At 36.1% G+C, this 18332-nt stretch overlaps 1 protein-coding gene across 1 annotated transcript; it reads left to right on the top strand.

Annotated features, from left to right (window-relative positions):
* The first annotated feature begins 1617 nt into the window (after window positions 1-1617).
* On the top strand, window positions 1618-18102 carry LOC134796121 (IDLSRF-like peptide). The gene is made up of 5 exons (XM_063768088.1): window positions 1618-1750; window positions 9560-9688; window positions 14651-14803; window positions 15468-16996; window positions 17513-18102. The coding sequence occupies exons 1-4, from the start codon at window positions 1630-1632 to the stop codon at window positions 15659-15661; spliced, it is 597 nt and encodes a 198-aa protein (XP_063624158.1). The 5' UTR covers window positions 1618-1629; the 3' UTR covers window positions 15662-16996; window positions 17513-18102.
* Window positions 18103-18332: the final 230 nt, after the last annotated feature.

The raw sequence follows: 18332 nt of genomic DNA on the forward strand, positions 1-18332 counted from the left end.
TATTGCGTCAGCTGGCGCTTTGGTATGCGTTATGTTCATAATGGTGAACAGCGGAAGGAACTGTTTGAGGTTTTCTAATTAGCGCCCTCTGTATTAAACAATTAGCAGTTTGAGCTAGGCGTTAGCTACACTAGGTAGGCGCAATTTTCTTTGAGAAAAATACTTATTCATGGCGACGGTACGCAGCTACCACAAATTAAGTATATACCATAATAAATCATCATAGGTAGGTACATAAACTTCCACGTCCATCTTCGTAAAACTCTATTAAGTATTCTTAACTCCTGGAACTTAGCGGTAAGCTGTCTACCAAACTCCAAGCAATTAGGTATTTATCCATATTTTAGTATCTAGCTCAACTTCATTGGCTTAATCGCAAGGCCCTTTTGACCGGCGTGTGTAAAAGTATTTAAGTAGTCAGGCTACGAATAACTTTAATCTTAGTCACCTACTGTTTGAACATCATAGATGCGCAATTAAGAAATACACGAGTAGTACCTGATACACCTTAAAAAAACATTAATGCTATTTACCTATCCTTCTATGTAGGTATAGTAGTAAAACACGTTTTTATAAAACATTTAGATATCTTAGTTGACTACTCATAAAATTATTCTATGATACACATTTGTACAGAGTTTATCCAGCAGAACAACGAGTCAGGCACTGTGAAATTTAACGAATGACGAGATTAGTGTAATTTTGTAACTCAGTGAATTTCTTTGTGAAGTCCGTCAGCCTCGATAATCGATTAGGGGATAATCGACTTCTCTCGTACCTAAGGCACGTTTAACAAACTTTCCCTCCTATCGGGATGATTCTTCGTAAAGTTTGTAGGCGTAGGCGGCTTTGTTAAGAGTTTTAGCTGTACATTATAATTTAAGCTTACGATCAATACAACTTTTCGAAGTAATTAGGTATCGAATATTATAGCTCTTTTAGGTTTATTTGAGTGTACAAATAAACAATTTACCTTATAACAAGATAGCGCTGTTTTATTTATTTAACAGCAATCAAAACGTGACACATCATAATATGTATACCTATCAATATGTAATGAATATAGTCCTTCATAAATATTTATTGTGAAGTACTCCCTGGACGGGTATGACGGTCATACTTGTTTAAGTGACACCGTGGTAATGACAATCGGGTTGTTAAAAAGTGATGCAGCTGTTTCATGTGGATAATGGCATCCATCAATCCATCATACGCGGTGAAGTCTAATTAAAATACATAACGTACCTATAGTGTACCTACTTCTATCTATCTGGTTGGATAGCGTTGTGCTAAAACTTTTGATTAATCCAACTAGAATGCAACCACGCTAACTGCACCCAGTTATTTTAACTACCGAACCGTGTTTGAATAGTAATTTTATCAAATTAAACAAAACGATGTTTGGTCATTGGGTTATTATTATTTCATAGGTAGAGTAGCCATACCAACAACACGCGACCAAAACGTCGTAAGTGCAGTCAAATTCATGGTGATTACGCGTTGAGGTCTTGAGATTCGCGCTCCGCTTCCATAGTTCCTTGTCGGCCGTAATCAACTCATGGCCCAAAGTACTGGTTGTCTGTGTTCTATACGTAGTATAATAGTTAAATGTGTTTGTTTGTTGCAGCAATGTCGACCTGCCGCGTGGCAGCGTGCGTGGCAGTGCTGGGCGCGGTGTGCTGCGCCCTGCCGCACACCGTGCTGGCGCTCGACCTCAACCGGCTCTACGGACACCACACCAAGCGCTCCGGTACGTGATATACACTTCTGACATAAAGATACGGAGTGTAGCGCGATCAGCGTCTGATGAGACAGTTCCAACAATGTCTTAGGACAGTGGCTAAATTAATATACGACCAAACTGACAGTCTGAAACTCAATAAAACTTTTAATTGTTACTATCACTAGTACCATACAATGTCCATTGGGTGATTTGGGTGGCAGAAAATACAAGACTCCTGAAAAATATTTAACAACTAAATTAATTTTGTATCAAGCAGAAACGTCTGCGAACGAATTAAAAGTGAAATAAATTTTACTGTCTTGGGTGAGACTTGATCTCACGGCCAGGGAATCCAGTGGTGGTCGTAAGTCCAATTAAGTCTCACGCAAGAGAGTAATTTTTTCTACTTTTAAATTTATTTTAAAATTGGTTGTTCAACGAACACAAACTAGTAGAAGAAGAAGATAATTAAAGTGTAAACTCTTACACCGGCCGGCCCGGCCACTTAGGTTCGCTCGCAAAATAGTCCAGTTAGTAAGTACTTACCCTCTAGAGATTTTAAGCTTAGGATATTCCAGAACAAACAGCTCTCAACACAAAGTAGTGCCTCTGAAACAATTACGTTCCATTTCATTTAAGACGACGAACGGCAAATGTCTCCTTATCCCCATAAAACAACTGTAACAAGTCATTACTCAAGGCCCCTGAGGAACTCCCCTGCCATCTAGCGGACAGGAGGCTCGTGAAAATGTTTTTGTAATGTCTATTATCATTTGTATGGTTTATGTTGGACATATTTACCCTGGCGTAAAGAAATTTTACAAGTGAAACAATGAATAATAATTTCCCTCCGAATTCAGCTGTAAAGTATTATTAAAATTGAATAACGCAGCACTTATGTGAGATGAGATGATCGACGCTAGGTACCGTGCTACCAGTATTGCTGCTACTACTTCATTATCACATCGACTTTTTTTTAAATGTAGGTAGGTACCTAACAAAATGTAAATGAACGGATACCTAACAGCACAAGGGAATTTTGAGCTAGGTTTGAAGCTTCTGTAAACAGTGCTTGAAAGTCTGATCAAAGTCAAACGCGAATATGTTTATTTTCTATTTACGAGTATATACTCACTGTGTCTTTTTCTGTTGTAAAACTAAACTCTAGGCTAGGCTTTAGGTGTATCCATATACATATATTGCAGCGAGGACAGCAATTAGTATACCTACTCTTTACAAAAGCTGTAAAAGATAACGATAATGTCCCAGGCATGTTCAGCACGTTTTCAACGTTACTTTTATACGTTCTAGGATAATTAACTTTGGACTAAGGACGAAGTTTAGAACGTTTAAACACAGGGCTGTATTTATAGATATTTTAGGTTCGTTACTATGTACAAAAAATTTCAGGTTTTTATCCTCTTTTCGAACAAAAGGTTAAACAACCAACAAGCTTTACAGCTTTAAGTAGGTACAATAAAATTATAGTTTAAGTTTACAGGTAGGTACACTAGTCAATTATATAAAAAATATTTAAACTATTTATTCCTTAATATAGGTATGCCATATGCCAAAAAAACACTATGCGCCCATAGTAATAGGACAAGCATAATTAGGCACACCTACTAATTTTTTGGTTAAGTTGGTTTCTGTAAGATCATACTAGTTTTTGGTCAAGTTAGTTTCTGTAAGATTTTTTTAATTGTAGATAATTTACTTAATTAATACACAGAGTCACGTTTGGATAAAAAAATCTAAACTTGCTCTTTAATTGATTTAACATTATCTATCTACTACTCGGTGTGAATCTCACGATATTAGCGAGATTTGACGTTACGAGTAATATCAAACAAGTTAAGATTTTTAATGTTCGAAAGCATCTCCGATCCGATGGTAATAAATTGTAATCAACCCTAACACAAACTTTTAAATCGAAACTAAAATTCAATCGAGTGAAATTCAATTTAAAACAGTGCTGCGAAGTGTCCAAACAAATCTTTCAGCTACGAAATCAATTGCTTTCTCTGCTCGCGTCAGCTCCTGCAAGTTTATTATGGACGTCGATTGAAATAGCGTTAAATTCATAATTATTTTCGAATTGGTATTTGAATAAAGCTACATTAAGACGAAAGTGGACGACCCGCACGAAATCGCTTGTCGTCCGTCCGAATTTTTAATTATTATAATAGGTATTAAGAGTAAAGAGCATTAAAAAAATGGGATTTTTTTTAATTCTTATAGTAATCAAAATTTAAAAAGTCTAATGAAAGGGCAGCTATGATTAATATACTTGAAATTATGTAAAAATATTTTCGGAAAGGAAACAATCAGGTAAGAAGAAAGACATTGAATTGTATTATGTTTTCAACTCTGGTTAAGTAGCGTAGGCGTCAACGGATTTGTTCAAGGTAATTAAAGGAAACAACATTGTACAGTCAAGTGTAAAAATATGGGTGCATACAACTTAGGTACTCACTCTATAATATGTCCCGTAGTTCTTAATTCGCTGACAAAAGAGCTATGGGACATATTTTTGAGTATGATTAGTGCACCCATATTTTTACACTTGACTGTACCTAAATTAAATTTAAATTGAGTACCCGCTACTGACTGCCATCACGATTAACTGTAGCTAGTATCCGGTAACTGCTCCCGAACTCGGAACAAAGTTCAATGCAATTAGATACCGGCTACCACTAAAGTTGGTAGCTCGTACTTGTACCTGAGCTACTTACTTCCCCACTTAACTAAGACCTCGACAGGCAAAGTTAAAAACATTTCAGATAACTGTTTCGAATCTTGCGAAGTAGTTTGATAGTTTAATGAAGAAAATGATTAGTAAACAGCTTGCGAAAATTTAGTATTATGTATTTAGTATTTTGTTGGCAAGATATCCATTTGTAATATCACTCTTTCTCTCAATTATCGTAACAATCATATCATATCATATCATATTTATTCATCAACAATACAAGATTGTGTTTGAAATGCACATAAAATACAATTACAATAAAATAAACAACATTTAAAAATAATAATAACAATAATAGTAAGCACTAGTAACATATTTTAGCCATTATAGGACGACATTCACAGTATACATAATGAGATCAAAAAATAAGGTATTTATGAACTACTTAAGTATACAAAGCTTATACACTAACTAAACTAAATCAGTATCAAATAACTCATCCAAGCTATAAAAACAACCTCTTAACAAATATTGCTTCAGTTTTTGCTTAAAGATAGTATACTTTGAAATATTTTTTAAATGCTGAGGCAGTTTATTAAATAACTTAACAGCCTGATGTCTCACACAGTGCTCCTCAATTTGTGAAGTAGGGCGAAAATGAATTTTCAAATTTTTAGTGCGTGTGAGAAATCGCAGTTCCTCTTCTTCATGCGTTTCAAATCTTTGCTTGTGTTTGACAAGGTCCGTAAGCAGTATATGTATATATAAGCAGGGCACGGTAAGTATACCAAGCTTAAGGAAAAATTGCCTACAAGAGACCCACGGTGGAATACGAAATATGGTTCTTATTGCCCTTTTTTGAGCGGTTAGAGCTCTGTTCACGTTATATCTAAAACTGTTACCCCAGAACATAATGCTATACCTCAATTTTGATTCAATTAGAGCATGATATACTATTTTTAGTTGATCTACACTAATTTCGTCTCTGAGGCTTCTCAAGGCGTAGCAGGCAGAATTAACTACGTTTTCAATTGCTTCCAGCTCCTGTACCCAGTTTAACTTTGAGTCGAGACGTATGCCAAGGAACTTAACATTTTCAACTATGTCTATAGTGGTTCCGTTCATAATGATGTGAAGTCTGTCAGTTTTTTTGGAGTTTTGGTTAAATAACATTATTTGGGTCTTGTCTGTGTTCAAGCAGAGATTATTAATTGTAAACCATTGCTGGAAGGTGTTTAAAGCAAAATTAACTATTTCATTTAGTTCTACTACGTGATCAGCATGTATAACGGCATTGGTGTCATCAGCGACCATAATTATATTGCAGTTCGGCACCACATTGGAAACATAATTGATGATATCATTTGTGAATATGTTAAATAGCATAGGGCCTGAAATTGACCCTTGCGGTACACCTCTGCCAACCTTCAATAGATCGGACTTAGTTGATCTTTCACAGCCGCCATGTATATCTTTGATCTCTACATATTGATTTCTGTTTTGCAGATAATTGCGTAGTAGACCGTAAGCTTTGCCCCTAACTCCATAGAAGTCCAGTTTTTTCAGGAGTATATCATGGTCCACGGAGTCAAAGGCAGAACTTAGATCAAGGAATAAGCCAACAACTCTCTTTTTACAATGGATTTTCGAAATTACATCATCAATTAAGTAATTAATAGCATCTGTAGTGCCTATATTTTTTTGAAATCCAAATTGTCTGGGGCTTATTATATTATTCTCTTCAAGATGCCTAAGAAGACGAGTTTTAATGATTTTTTCAAAGACTTTTGAAAGTACTGGAAGAAGTGATATGGGTCTGTAGTTAATCGGGTCTGTCTTATTACCTTTCTTATATATAGGCACTACCTTGGCTAGTTTTAGCTGATCCGGAAATATATTACGTTCATAGCATTGGTTAAAAAATTGAGCTAGTGGTTCCGAAAGTAAATCAATAGACTGTTTAAAAATTGTGATAGGCATCTCATCACACCCAGATGACTTTTTATTTTGCATCAATACTACGGTTTTTTCTACTTCAAAGGGTGAGACCGGCCACCAAGTCATATCCTGGTAATGAATATTATTGTACAGCTCTAGACAGTGTCTTGCCGCAGACAAAACAACAAAAAAGATGCAACAATCGTATTTATATATCTAGGTTTCACTTTTGACAGGCCAACTTTATGCAACTAGTTTTTGTCTATATTCTAAGATGTAGACCACCAGAATAAATATAACCGGATTATAATTGCAAACTATAAAAACAAGTGCTTGCCTAATTTCCAAAGACTGGTACACTGATAAAAATTATTAGCCGAACTCGAATTAAAATAATTGTCATTAAGCATCTTAAGCTTCATTTTGATAAAAATAAATAGTATTTGAATCACAAAATACCTGAACTTACCTATTAATAAACTCAAACTCGATCGTTACCTAGAAGCAATGAATGATCTGATGTGTGCCCACGGGGGCATTCTGTACCGGGTGAATAAGCCAGTGCCTAGTGCCCACACATTGTTATAATCTGCAAACAGAAACTATTGTATTTCTCTCTTGTACATTGGTACCTACAATATATTCAAAGCAACTTATAAATGCGACGTAATTCAAATATATAAAACCATCAATAGTAGGTAATATCCTATATCTTATTTGTCATTCAAGCAGCGTCGCCAACATTCTCGAAATACCTAATTAGGGAAGAGAGAAACATTGCGAAACGTAATTTTCTTTTTAATTAGGATTGAGCTGCTTATCTTTATACCCGTATTTCTTTTTTCTTGGAAACGCTCCATTAAAAGCGGTAATACCTACTATTACTGGCCCTTCTGAGAAACTTGGGCATGACATAACGCCATAATTTTGATAGAAAGTACCTAACTAATCAGATTAGCTGGCATGATCGTCAAGCAACCATTCTCATTTTTACTCACATTGTTATTTTGTTATGGATTTATAAATAGTTATTTGTTTTACAAGGGGGCAAAGTTGTTGTTTAACCGCTCGTGCTAATATTGATACCCGAGCAAGCGAAAGATCCCAAAGTTGAACCACGAGCGTAGCGAGTGGTTCGAAAATGGAATCTTGAGCGTTGCGAGGGTTTCAAAGCACGAGGGTTAAACAAAATTTGCCTCCGAGTGAAACACAACATTTTTCACCACACCAACCCGAAGCAAATATTTAATGTAAAATATCAAACAAAATCAAACCAAATCAAATCCAAATGAATGTTTTTAAATACAAAATCATCATAGTCAATTCTACCAGCAAACATAAGAAAACAACTCAAAATTTGCATTTGATTACTTTGCCTCACATGTGAATAAAATGCAACTTTGCTATCAGTTTTTGAAGTGCAAAGTAAGCCTTTCCGAGCTGGTGTGGTGAAAAGTATATTATAGGTACCTACAAATATTATTACGGCTTGTAAATACATATGGTCGGGAATTAATCTAGTTATTACATACAATTTTGAGGTACGAGTTGCTCCTCGCTAGTTGATTACATGATGACAAATCTTAAGAGATTTAGTTTTAGTATTTCTACTGCCATTATTTAACTTCGTTCTATCGTCTTGCCTAACCCAAAATGTTACTCCGACATGTCCATTTAAGTTCATCCTGGAACATGACGGCGTGTCCTGGCGGCTTAGCACGGTCGCGTTTTTATCCCTTGTCACCATGCCTGTCACGTTCTAACAAGTATGTAAGTGCGAAAGGGACGCGCATAGTGATAGTCGATAAAAATGGAACCGTGCTGAGCCCGCTGTTCACTGGTCGAATAGCGGCAAATTGCGTCTCTTACTACATACCTCACCTTGCTCCTATCTAATTACAAGGGACAAGCTTTAGAAAGACAACCTTGTAAGAAGCATATTTCAGTAGATGTTGTAGGTACATATTATTATTATCAGAGAGATTTAACTTGAACTAAAATTAAAGCATGCAGTAGATACTTACCACAATTGCTTGTGCTTTTCATGAATCAATGAAGCCTTAATTTATATTGTTGTTTTATATACAACATATTGTTAGGGCCCTGTAGAAAACTAGACTTTTTTTGGTAAAATGAATAAGTATTTTCTGAAAGTCTTTTCAATTTTTGATATGTACTCCATCAGTTGGTAGCGTAGTCTGCGTAAAATAAACAAACTACATGACATACCTACTAAAACCAGGGGTGCGAAACTCCTGACTTCGGCCAAACTCGGCTCCGCTCGGCTCAGCATTGCTCCGAGCAATTATTAGGGTTGGCACCACTTGACTTCCTTTTGCGTGCACGACCACAGATAAGATAATCACTTAAATTTTGACAACCCTAAATAGCCGAAAGGGATAGTGCCATATATTAGAAAGGGATAGCATGATTCGACCCTGAACCGCTGTCAAACTTCGGATTTGTAGGAAGTTTCCTTTCTGTACGGTAGTACTATTATTTATTCTGTGCTAAAACAGCATTTTAGTGAAATCCGAAAGAAAGGTAACTTTTATTAGATTTCATTGCTCAACAAAATCCAATTCATGTTTAATATTACTTTGAAGAGCTACGGTAGAATTTTTATTACCTACTGTAACTTTTGGAAATTGAGGGCACACATGTTCTATTATGATATTTTATCTTGTTTTTGAATTAACTATCTTACTAGTTTAGTGAAATATTTCTAACGTTATTTTTCAAAATAAGAACATCATTTGCTTCATCATCATATCAGACACTAAAATCTAATTGAAATTAGTCCCTATGACCTTGACCTTGCATAATTGGACAATGGATACCCAGGAATTGTATGAACCGCCAGTACATTCGAAATTTGCTTTAAAATAGGTACTATATGTCATACACCACTATAGTAATACAGTTATCAGGCGCATAAGTGTGAACGTATTAAGCGATGAATGTTTCATATTGTTTCATCTTTCTATTATATTAGCGAAAATTTCTTGCCTAGGTAAGTCTCCCCCCCCCCCCCCCCCCCCCCCCCCGAGAACTACAACGGTCTCGTGTGACAAATGAGAGATATGTACATGACATATATAATGTATGAATAAGTACCTGTTTTGGAAAAGATTGTACACATCATAATTATTTTTTCTACTTACTATATTACATAGTATGTATCATTATTCCATTATATTTTCCAGAATATTGTCACCCGTATGAGCCGTTCAAGTGCCCAGTGGACGGCAACTGCATCTCGATCCAGTACCTCTGCGACGGGGCTCCCGACTGCATTGACGGCTACGATGAAGACTCCAAGCTGTGCACTGCAGGTCCGTTATACCATTATCCCAACTATCTATCTTCTGCAACTTAAGTAGGTACCTACCTAGGTAGGTACTTATTTTTGGTCGCCGGCATTCATACGCGTTTTATTGTAATTTTGTTATTGTTATTCTTTTTCTTGTTCATATAGTTCTTAGAAAGTACATACACCGTGTTTTTATAGAATTCCGTTAACTTCGGGGTATAGTTAAGTACGTTTATAAGAACTAAATGGCATAGTTAATTTTCAAAAAAAAAATTTTTTTTTGTTTTCTTTTTTGTTTTTTTTTTTGTTTAAAAAGTAAGTACTTAATTAAATGTAGCATATAGCGTTGTTGTAACACGGGCATTACATTTAACTCAACCAAACAATTGAAATCTGTGTCATATCAATGTCATTTCGTACATCAATCGACCGAGATTGTACTTAAGTTTAGTAGCAAATGTATGAACTCATTCTAAACACTAATCAATATGTAAGCCGGCCCTAAGGCAAGTGTACACGCTTGTAGAGGCCTTATAGGAAAAAAATAAATTATAGATTATCTCCGAAATGGACTTAATTAGAACATCGGTGTCTTTGAGAAAGTTACTTGATTTAAGCTCAGGAATGCACCCTTGAAATTAACGGAAATAAAAAAAAACACGGTGTATAGAGCCACGTTTTTTGTGGCAAATCAACTGCAAATAAACGTAAGTAATACTGACTACTCAAAATAATGATGTGAATAAAGTATTACTGAATAAAAACTTAGCTAGATGTTTTAATATTTGCAGTAATTCAAGCTATAAATATGTGATATTTCAGTTATTTAATCGTATTTCATTCGGTTCATACAACGTACATAATAACCGATACCTATTAATATAATAAGCCACGTGGAAAAGATTTTGCTTTCGAAATTAAATAAATCATGGATCCGGACGGACTTTTCATATAAGTTAGTAGTTTAGTTGGGTGTAGGTACCCAACACAGGTTAGGTATGTTTTATTATTTGATGCTTTAATATTAACTTAATTAGGTATGAAACAAACATCATTAAATTTCTGTTCTCTCAGTGTTTCACAATTATCTGCATCATTTCATATTCAGCGAAACAGGGGGTCTACCGCGAACCACGTTCGACGTGTTGCCTCTCTGTCGCACTTGTAAATTCAATTCGTACGTAAGTGTGACAGGGAGGCAACACGTCGAATGTGGTTCACGGTAGGCCCTCTGGTAATTTCTGCATATTAACGTTTCATTTCGGAGATACGAGTATCTAATTGACCCGACTACCCCCGGGGAATAGCGGAGAAAATGTTTAGAAATGGTGCTCCAAAAACTATACAGCTGTAAAGGGACACATGAGTCATGATCATGAGTCTATAAAATGTTAGGAGTAGGAGTTGTCTATTTAGTGCCCTTTAGGTTTCTAAATACATACATACAGATTAGCCTAAAAGAAATTGGTACCTAAACATAGAATAATGAATGATAAGAAGAGTGTTTAATCCAAATGGAGAAATTAGAGAGACATCTTTGTTTTTTCTTCACTGTCCCATTTTGAAACATTCTATAAACAAGTCCCTAATTAAATTGGACTTTTTAATATACGTCTGTAGCAAAAAGCAATCCATGCAGCATACAACTTTTATTCTAGGGCACTCTATTTGCCCAGCTACACTATACACTTAAGCATATGTTAGATTTATTTGAATAAATAGTCAAAAATTTCAAATCAATAGACCTTTATAAAAAAAATACAGAATAGGTAAATCTCCGACAGATTTACTAAAGGAAATTTGTTCTCGTTCGCAAGCGCTTAACTGCATCAAGCAGGCTTGATTAAAATTTACGAGGCCAGTTAACTGGTGCCAGTGGCATTAACGGTGCTATTCCGGGTAACGAGGGGAAGAACCATCCTACTTTTAAAATTCGAGAATGCTTCATAAACCTTGTAATTAAGTACTAAACATACTTATCTAAGCTGACTTATTAAAATTAGTTGTAAATATTTGCAATTTGTTTATTGTGGATTGGCAAATGGATTTTAGTACCTATTGTGGATTATTCTAGATTAAAACAACAACAAGTATTCTAGAATAATTTACTTTACGTGACGTATAATCGTTTAAATTAAATATTTCTTATCTAAACATTACCGGGTTTTACCAAAGGCTTTTAGTTATTTTATTTCACATACTAAGTATATTATCACGTCGGCATTTTAGGTTTATTTTATCCTTCACGTAAGCAAAGAGAATAGATAGTATAGAGGGGTCCTGTCACAGTAAATTTTGTAGTCGCAGTAAATTTACTGCCATCTATCGACACACGACTAAAACTCAAAATGAAAACGTATAAAATTATCAAAAAAATATATATATAAATGATTTTATTATTTTTATATCATTTTGACCCATGTTCATTCACTGATATATATGTGTTAAAATTGTTAAATATCGTCACGCCATAGGCATAGGCTAAAGGTGAGTGCGCCATCTATCCGAGAATGACTTTTTCTTGATTTACGAGGCACGTTTTTTCCTTAGACTTTATTCATCTTATACGAAGTTACATGTCTTTGACGTAAGGCTTACCTACGTCGTACCCCTGTCTCAAATTATTTTGGGTCTAGTTGAGCTACTTATTTGGATTTGGAGTTGATGTATCACAGAATACACAGTTTATACAATTTATAGAATTGAATACAATTTAAGTATATCTACTACTTAATAATACACCTTCCTTAATACGACGGTAATCTATTCAGAAGTCTTGCGACTATCCGTTCTACATATACGAGTACTATATATTTCAAATAGGGTTGGCACGGATAGGTAAACCCAATTTGTCAGTGAATACAAACAAAAAAAAATATACTTACTCATGCCTTTCTTTTGGGTATAGTCACTTGCAATTATGTTACACAACGAAGGCCACAAAAATATCAGGCACGATCTTATTTGTAGAGCCATAAGAGCGTGTGCCGTATTTTTTTGGCCTTCGAAGAGTAACATATTATTGCAGGTGGCTGTACTAGTACTTACGCATGACAAAGACAAAATGATTCTCCCGCATGCTGAAAAAAAACAACGCGGGTTTTTTTTACTCTATTGACTATACCTAACAAATATCACCTATCTGGCCTATGCTATTAAAACGACTCTAACATCTTCGTCGTCTTCTAAATAGGTACTTACATTGAAAATGGAAACAACAGATTGAAATTCAAATGTCATTCATGTTAAAATGTCTCGTGGACCAGCCCTACGTTGTAAAATGCCTCGGAAAGCCGTTTTCCCTGAAGATCTCGCGTGGCAGCTCTCTAGACTACCCAATGTGATTTCCTTACAGTTGCGGCGTATCGCCTTCGCTTGTTCAGGCTGTCTTACATTATTGTTTACTTTACAGTCGCGTTCTGACGTCATTTCTCCGGGAAATATGTCGTGTATTTATTCTTGCGATTATCGTATATTTACTTAAGTGGAGAGTTATTTGACGTTAAGTGCTGTGATGGTGCGTGACACTTTAAGGTTCGGCCACAGCGCTTCTCATAAGACTGAAAAGTTCAATTATACAAATAATACATTCATTAGGTGCTCAATACTATACGGTACTATGTACCTACAAAAATAGACGTTATCTAGATACTTTGAAATCTAAACTGACGTTATTGCGTGATATTTAGATAACAGAGAATCCCTATTGCAATAAATTAACATAAAAACTATGTTTATTTTATTTTCGGCAATTTGATTGACGCAACGTAGGTTCACAAACACATCAAGAGCAACGAGTTAAAATAACGTTAACGTTACGTTACGGTAACGTTAGTAAGAGTTTTTAACGAGTTAAACAAGTTACTAAATGATTTATCTCGACCAACACTATGCACTTACCAAGAAAGGTTTGTTCCTCTTATCGCCAGAGCAATCGTTAGCAGGCTATCGAATCTATCGATTGCTATCCATCACGAAAGCTCTTAACAAGAAACTTCATCGTCTTCTCCGAGAGAATAACATTACTCTCCTAAGCACTTAATTAGATCAATTGGGGGCAGCTGGCGTGGGAGGATTCTAGGATGCCTTTTTAGGACGGAATAAAGAAAATGTGCTCGTATAAGTCCTTTTAGATTACAATCCTCAAGTCGTATTTCCTTCGGGACCAAAATATCTCAATTCCGAACGCTAATGCTAATTCTTGGAACTTGACAGGCAACCCTGAATATTGATGAGGCTTAATCAGATATTCGGGAAATATGCATAAAACACGTTCCATTTAAATATTGCCGATGTAAATATTTTTACTAAGAGTAATGTAAGTAATGAAAAATAATTAAGGCTGATGAAATAATTCCTGATGCATTATTATACAAGGTATTTGATAATGATAAAATGGATATAATCTGTCAAACTGTCTGAGTAGGTAACATTTGTGGTTGAGGTTTCCATTACAAATAGACAAAAAGAAATCGCTATCTGAATTAGGCCTCACTGTTGATGGAAAATCTTTGCTACGCCGAAGCTCGTCGTAGCAGTGCATTCCACCATCGAAAATTATTCGTAGAAATTGGAGTCGCCAAGCGAATTTTAACTTACAAAAACTGTAAAATTGTTACCTAAGTAAAATAATATGTTTGATTTTATTTTAGATGATTGTTTTACGAATGTTAATTCTTTTTCGTATATCAGAATTGACCATACAGAATAGAAGCGTATTATGCCTGTGGAAAATAGTTAGGTATGTTTTTATTTCGTTGGTTATTTGAATTTTCGTTTAGAAACTCTCTCTCTCTCTTTTATTTTTACAGTAAAGTTTTATTTTAATATAGTTCAATGTATACTAAAATTATACATTTTGGTATAGGTACATTGAACTCGACTGTACCTTCCTATTTAGTAGACATTACAATTTTCAAATGCAACACACAACACACCTATTAGGTATTGAAAGAAACTAAACACAATAAATGTTTGTTTCCAGCTAAACGTCCGCCCGTAGAGGAGACGGCGTCGTTCCTGCAGTCGCTGCTGGCGTCGCATGGGCCCAACTACCTCGAGAAGCTGTTCGGCAGCAAGGCGAGGGACGCCCTGGAACCGCTCGGGGGCGTCGAGAAAGTGGCCATCGCTCTGTCTGGTCAGTGTTCGCATTATTTTTATTGATATTAAGGGCCACTTGCACCATCCCACTAACCCGGGGCCGGGGTCAACCGGTTAAACCTGGAGTTACCATGGTTACCAGTACAATTTGACACTGGGTTAACGATTTAACCGGTTAACCCCAGGTTAGTGGAATGGTGCAAGTGGCCCTAAGAGTCATAGTCATAAGAATATAGCCGCCGTACAATCGAAGTTACGCTCTCATTTTAAAACGACATGCTGAATGTGTCTGTGATGTTAGTTACTTGAATGTTCATGACTCATGTATTTTTAGCATGTCGTTTTAGAAATTCGATTGTATGGGGTTTTTTATTTGGTGCTCGAGAGTCAGTATTTCTGTCTAGATATTGGTCTAGATATAGCTCGAGAGTCAGTATTTCTGTCTAGATTTCTGTCTGGATATACATAGAATATCCAGAGAATATCCCTTACAAAAATCTGATATTTTTTGATATCTATATCTGATATAGAAAATAATCGTAACGATTTTGTAGCCTTCGAATTTCAAGTGACGCCCATTCGAAAACATTTCTAACACGTCATAAAAATGGGTAGATAAACGGGATATGAATTATTTGGTGCTTAAGAGTCAGTATTATGATATTTCTGTGTAACTAAATACTATTTATCTCATATTTCAGAGTCGCAAACTATTGAAGACTTCGGTGCGGCTTTACATCTGATGCGATCAGATTTGGAGCATCTTCGTTCCGTATTCATGGCTGTCGAGAATGGTGATCTTGGCATGTTGAAGTCTCTCGGCATCAAGGACTCGGAGCTTGGCGACGTCAAGTTCTTCCTGGAGAAGCTAGTAAACACTGGCTTCCTCGACTGAATAGCGCCGGAGTCTGCCTCTGATTATTATCGTGTCGTCCAATTCGCCCCCATCAGTTCTTCATTCTACAGCTACCTTCCTTACGATCCCAACAGATATAGGAAGAAATAACTCTTTTATTCCCATGTGAGATTGGTGTGATATGAGTGAGGTTTTTAACAGTTTTTAGAGAGGAGCTTGCCGGACGTCGGATGCCGACTTCTACAACCGGCCACGTAGACTCGACTCGGATCCCGACGATCTCTTCTCGTCCGCTTTTATAGCTTTAGATAGTCGAAAAAAGCAATTAATTTCGTTATCGCCCTAGGATAGGTATATTTTTATAAAGTAATTTCTTTAGGTTTAAAACCTAAAAGTCCATTATTTTTTACAAAACCGGATAATCCGCGAAAAGCTATGCAGTCTGGTACTCGCGTCCCCGCCGCAGAGTGCAACCACGTTAAAAAGAGCGAAAGACTGCACCTTCGTGGTCATCTACTGTATGGGTGTATAAGGATATACTAGTATACTTTGTGAGGCACACCTGCGGTGAAAAGCGGCATAGCTTGTCGCGGTCGTATATGGATGCTTGTAATCTGAATGTCGCCCTCATATAGTTGTACCCTACTTTTTCTATCTACGAAGTCAGAGGCGACTCCTAGTGTCAGCGTCCATTCTAAGCGAGATATAAAGCTAAACGTCGGTCGATTATGTTCGAGTGATAATGCCCTTAGATTATAAAATATTAAGAATCGTTGAAAGAATGCATGCGCTTTATATCTGGCTTTTGGAAAAATCCAGAATAGGACCATGGATACATATCATTGTAACTTAGTCTTAGATGAAACATATCATAGAATAACTGAGTAGTAGATAAAGTACAATTATTTTAATATGATCGGTATTGTAGTGTTTATGAAACATTTTACTGTCTCAATATATGTAGTTTAAGAAATTATGTAGCGTTTTGTCAAATTGTCATCATTAGAACGTATCAATTTTATCGAGGAAAGCATAAGGTGCTGCACCAATCCCGAAACATATCAAAACTATGTGATTGTATAATTAGATGTTAGAGTATTATATGGTGTGTTATTGCCAACTTTGGCTGGAGTTGGTTCTTTATTGTACCAATACTAGACATATAAAGTAGTTGAAAATGAATACTTAAGTATACTTAAATCAACCTTTACAATCTTTGACACTACTTTTTAAATCTACCATTTTATTTTTACGCCTAAGTGTAAACTTTGAATAATAAAACTTATGTCAAATGCGGGCTAAAGAGACAACGAATTAAGTTTAAAAAAAACTTCAGTTGCCAAGAACCCGCCTCGCGGGTCGCTCCAGACTAGGGTTACCAGATCAAAATTTGGAATTTCCTGACAAAATTCCTGACGTGTGATTTTTTTTCCTGACGCTCATATCTGCGACGACCGTAAGCGATATCTATGTATGACACATTGTTTAGAATTGTTTTGGATTTATGTAAGTAAATTTGGAAGCGGTGGTGGCCGAGTGGATATGACGCCCGACTTTCAATCCGGAGGTCGCGATTTACCGCTAGCTTTTCGGTGAAAGAAAACAGTAAAGAAATTCAAAGGTGTATGTGAAGTCCCCAATCCGCATTGGGCTAGCGTGGGGACTATAGCCCAAGCCCTCTCGCACATGAGAGGAGGCCTGTGCCCAGCAGTGGGACGTATATAGGCTGAATTATTATTATATTATTAAATTTGAATAATATACCTTTTTAGGCACATAATTAAAAAAATCCTGACATATTCGTATTCCGGCCGCATTCCTGACAAACGGCCAAAATTCCTGACATGTCAGGAAAATTCCTGACGTCTGGTAACCCTACTCCAGACGAAGCTTGGCACTGAATGTGTCGTGCCATCAACACACTTCGTAGATTGTTGTCGAGACTATCGAGTTGCGCTACTCTGTCATCTGATTGCACTACGAAGTATGTTGCCGGTATCAAGATGTTGAAAAAAAGACATAAAAAAGATTGATAGTTTAAGAGAAATTACTGGAGACGTTTAACATTTGATGAATGGTTAATTTAATAATTATACCTTTGACATGTCAAAAACATAGCAGAGCAGCTATGGGTTAAGTACGCCTGGATAGACAGAACAGCCTGTATTTGCCAGAAGTTGTTAGGGTTCTAACAAATACCTACCTATCTAATTTCCACCGCCAAACTTCAAACTATTTATAGAACCACGACCGGTCTCCACTAGTTCCATCTAATCTTAATCTTAGACTAAGTTCGTATTAGCATAAGGGATTTTCGACTTTAGTGTTTCACATAATAACTTGCATCAGATCTCTATTTAGTCTGTATGATTCTACAAATGGCGAACTTTGAGCTCTGTTAGTTAGTTACGTGTTTTGAAACTAAGTATAAATACATGGCTTACTGTTCTAAAATGAGAAATAAATACATTATCTTCAAATGGAGTTTTACTTATAAGGGGTCATCCATTAATTACGTCACACGAATTTCTAGGTTTTTTTACCCCTCCCCCCCCCCCCTCCTTGTCACACTTGGTCACATTTGGCAAACCCCTCCCCCCTGGTGTGACGTCACATTTCTTCAACGAAATCGGCAAATATTTATTTAATATTTTATCGAAATATTTTTGATAAAAGAAATATTAGTAATTTTATAACCCAAAACTGATTG

This window comes from Cydia splendana, chromosome 1, assembly GCF_910591565.1.
Source record: "Cydia splendana chromosome 1, ilCydSple1.2, whole genome shotgun sequence".
In the NCBI taxonomy this organism is placed as follows: Eukaryota; Metazoa; Arthropoda; class Insecta; order Lepidoptera; family Tortricidae; genus Cydia; species Cydia splendana.

What these genes read in the sequence shown, in the direction of transcription:
- LOC134796121 (XM_063768088.1), top strand. Translation starts at nt 1,630, where the DNA reads ATGTCGACCTGCCGCGTGGCAGCGTGCGTGGCAGTGCTGGGCGCGGTG. An exon ending in ACACCACACCAAGCGCTCCG is followed by an intron (nt 1,751 to 9,559) that starts GTACGTGATATA and finishes TATATTTTCCAG; the next exon opens with AATATTGTCACCCGTATGAG. An exon ending in AGTGGCCATCGCTCTGTCTG is followed by an intron (nt 14,804 to 15,467) that starts GTCAGTGTTCGC and finishes CTCATATTTCAG; the next exon opens with AGTCGCAAACTATTGAAGAC.